Raw genomic sequence first — 3,774 nt, 5'->3', positions numbered from 1 at the left:
ACATGACCTTCCCTTCTGGGAACAGAAGCCCGAGCAGGCCTCCACGGTGGCGTTGGGCTGCGCCAGGGAGTCGGGGAAGCTGTGGGTGCCGTTCTCCGGCAGTCGGAAGCACCCGCGGTACGCGACGGTCCTCCCTGCGGGGACACAACGGGCTTCTGGAGAGAAGCGGTGCCGCCGCCGAGAAACAGGCGCGGATGTGCTCGGGGGGGCAGGTATCGCACCGGAGGCAGCCCTCCCCGGGCGAGCTGGGGGGAGCGAGTCTCTGGAGGCCATGGTGCCCAAACCTCGTCACCCGGGGTCACCTCGTCACAGGGGCCACGAGGCGGCGGCCGCGGACCTCAGGCCTGCGTCTCCTGCCGGCTCTGGGGACGGCACCCACCGCCCCCTCTCCTTCCTTCTCCTCCCTCCCTCCCTCCCTCCCTTTCACAAATCTGGACCACACATCCCTTATGTGCCAGATTCTATACTCTGTGACCCGAGAGGCTGATATTCTGGAAAATTCTTTGTCCCCACAGCACGGGTGTGAGAACTACATCTGTTAATGGGAAATCTCGCTGTGCCGCGAGACCCGCTTGTCTCTGATCCTGGATTCCCGCCAGACCCCACCAGACCTTCTGGTGGAAAAGTCCAGCCCCTAGCTAGCTTCCTGGATGACTCTTCCGGAATGTTCCAGCTCCGAGGGCTGGTGCCCTGTCCACAGCAGCCAGCAGCCTGGGAGGCGTCTCCGTGCGCAACCGTCTAGTCCACACGGTCCCCTCGTGCCCGGGGCACAGTCCAAGCACAAGGGCACCTCCAAGGTGCTCCAGTGCTGCTGGGCTCCCCTGCGGGGCACTCACTGCCCGGGAGTGCTCCCTGCCAGCGAGAAGCTAAAATGGAAGGCGGGTGGCCGCCTGGTCAGCGGAAGACAGAGACCCCGTGGCCTCAGCCCCTGGAGGAGGGCGGCAAAGCGCAGCCGTGCAGCCCACAGGCCGGCGGGAGGGGCAGCCTCGCAGCTTCTCGGCATTAGCCGCGACATCGGCTGCAGCCGACCCCGGACCTGGGGCTGCCTGAGTGACGGGGCCGTGTGGCCCCACCCAGAGGGCAACCCGGAGCCAAAGAGCGGGCTTTGAGTCGGTGGTCCGCACGCAGGAGGGGCCGGCAGGGCGGCCCAGAGCCCCAGTGTGGACGGTGTCTGAACCCAGGGACCTCGAAGGTCCAGGGGCCGACCGGGAAGCCTGTGCAGATGTGCAGGTGACAGGACAGGGCCCGGCACAGAGTGGGCGTCGATGACGGTCTGCTGGGTTGACGGCTCGTCGGAGACGCCACGCTGCGTGGTCGGGACCCCCACGCCGGCGCTCGTGCCCGGCCCGAGTCCCCGGTCACGTGCTGTCTGAATACAGACGCCCCCACGCACAGCGCCGGCACTGGCCGCCACGCTCACCCCGAGCGGGCGCAGTGGGCCTTCCGGAGCGCGGGGCAGGCTCGCTCGCTGCACCGAGAGCCCTCCGGGGACCCCCCGAGTCCCGGCCCCCCTGGAGCGTGTTACCAGCGTCACTAGGCCCACGGCAGAGCCAGGCCGGGCAAGGGCCCTGCTTCTGACACCCCCACTCCCAGCCTGGCCGCCCCATCACAAGGACGCCCCGACGCGGGCAGGTTATTCTAGAAAGAGGCCTTGGACGATCACGTTAAGCGGATCCGGGGTGAGTCCTCTCGCAGTGAGGACGCACCTGCGTTTCAGTGCACCTCGCGCGGCACTGCAGTGGAACTGCTTGGGGGGCACTCCGGCTGCCCGGAGCACCAGCTCCCTGCGCCTCGCGGCTGGCGCCTGCCTCCCGCGGTCTGTAGTCTGGGGTCGTGAGCTCATCCTCGCGAGGATTTATCTACGGGAAGTCCGTTCGCCTGGGTCGGTGGTGCTGCTCTAAAGAGGCCGCACCTGCTCTGTCGGAACCGCCACGCCTCCCAGAGGCGACCGTCAAGTCGGGGCGTCGAGACCAGGCAGCCGGTGAAAATTCGAACGTCGAACAAAACTCACCCAAATGCAACCAAAGCAAGGGCTTCGCTTTGGTTTTTGTTTTGTTTTTAATTTCACCTCCAGCTGAAGTCAAAACACCTGGGTTTTTCTACCCTTCTGAACTGGTAGGGGGGATTTTGTTCTGAACCTAAGGTTGCACGGACCGATACCGGGGTGTAAATCTGTGCGCGGCGCTCAGTCCGACCCCACCGGCCCACAGCCTCCTTTCCTGCCCGACTTGGACACCGAAACCTCGGCTGCACTTCCTTTCCTTTCGTGGGCGCTGAGCTCCGCACAAGGAACGACCAGGAAACTTCTAGACCCTCTGGCCGTCCTTACTGCTGCAGATCTAGGTCGGCCTGTGCACTTGACCAAAGAGACTGGAACCAGAGAGGCCGACCAAACTGCCTGCGGCCGCACAGCGCGTCGCAGACACACCTGAGCCGCGGCCCACACGGAAGCCGCTCTGCCCGGCCGTGCGCCCGGGCGGCCCCTGGCCCCCGGGGGAGCCCTGCTCCTGCCCCGCGTGGCCTCGCCCCGTCCCCAGTTCCCATGCGAGCTCGCCCCCTGCAAGGTGGTGGGGAAAAGAGGGGCCTGGTTCTTCCCCGCGTCCCAGTCCNCCCTGGAGCCGGGCTGCAGCTCTTGCACGCGGTACACCGACAGCCGGCCGACGCCCCCGCACGCCGAGCCCTTCTCCCCTTTGCACTCGTGGTTACAGGCCTCCGGCCCGACGCTGGTCACGGGGAGCCGGTTCCCGCAGTAGCACTCCGCCCCCGCCTCCAAGCCCGCGTAGACGTATGACCTGCGGGGAGAGCGTCCTGCTGACTCCCCGCCCGGGTGCTGCAGCAGCGACCAGGTCAGGGTCAAGGTCAGGGTCAGGGTGGTCTGGGGTCGGGTCTGGAGACGAGGCGGGGACCCGATATCACGGTCATCGGCTGAATGTGGGGGGCAGCCCTTCCTCTGTGGTAACCGAATCCCATCAGCCCCCCATCCGCCCCCTCCCCGTGCTCTGGTCACCCCGAGCTTTGTCCCCAAGCCACTGCCCTCTGGAGCTGCGGGTCCAGGGCCGCGGGCGCTGGGTACCGGCCCTCAGCGCGGCCCGAGGGGCGCCCGACTCTGGCACGTGTGAGTCCCCGTGTGCAAATACCCCAGCGCAGACGGCCGCGCACGGAGAACGCAGCCCTGCGCTCCCCGCGTTCGCACAGACTCAGGGCGGGGGCTGAACCAGCGAGTCTGAAGCGCCTGCCCCCACCGCGCGGGGTCGCACGTAAGGAGGCAAGATTGCAAATGGGACCTGCCGAGCGCCGCACAAGATGTTAGCTCGGGGAAGGGGCCCCCAAACCCAGACTGATCCCCTTCCGGCCACCCGCTAGACTGCCACTTGGTACTGCCCAGTCTGTCTCCCCAACTGCCGGGAGGGAGAGGGGACTGTGTCACTGTCACATTTACTCTGTCCAGACTGCAAAAGCACATCCAAGCAGGGACCTGCCCTTTCCTTCCAGCCTCAGTTTCTCCATCTATAAAATGGGCACAATTAATCACACCCAACCGGAAAGTGGTGAGTGAGAACTTAAGTCACAGCAAACGTGGATGAATCTAATGTCACAGAAACAAGTCCTGAGCAGCCCCTGCTGCGTCTGGTGCGGCCGGCTCCCAGGTACAAGTGCACACGCATGCACTCAGGAGGTTGAGCTGGGTGCCATGGTGGGAGAGGCCAGTCCCTGGCACACGGCTGCTGCCTGCTAATGGGGGGGGGGGGCCCACAGGCGGCATCAGAATCGGTG

The 3,774-nt window shown here is 65.9% G+C and overlaps 1 protein-coding gene across 1 annotated transcript in view; it reads right to left on the bottom strand.

Annotated features, from left to right (window-relative positions):
- WSCD1 (WSC domain containing 1) overlaps positions 1–3,774 on the bottom strand; it is a 12,099-nt gene that overhangs the window by 7,683 nt on the left and 642 nt on the right. The window contains exons 2-3 of the mRNA XM_077746878.1: positions 2,607–2,887; positions 3–133 (exon numbers count right to left, since the gene is read on the bottom strand). Of these exons, the coding sequence (XP_077603004.1) occupies positions 3–133; positions 2,607–2,887 (412 nt within the window). The remainder of the gene's footprint in view (positions 1–2; positions 134–2,606; positions 2,888–3,774) is intronic.

The sequence above is a fragment of the Crocuta crocuta genome, unplaced genomic scaffold, assembly GCF_008692635.1.
Source record: "Crocuta crocuta isolate KB4526 unplaced genomic scaffold, BGI_CrCroc_1.0 scaffold139, whole genome shotgun sequence".
Classification (NCBI taxonomy): Eukaryota; Metazoa; Chordata; class Mammalia; order Carnivora; family Hyaenidae; genus Crocuta; species Crocuta crocuta.
This window is presented reverse-complemented; position numbering and strand designations above follow the sequence as displayed.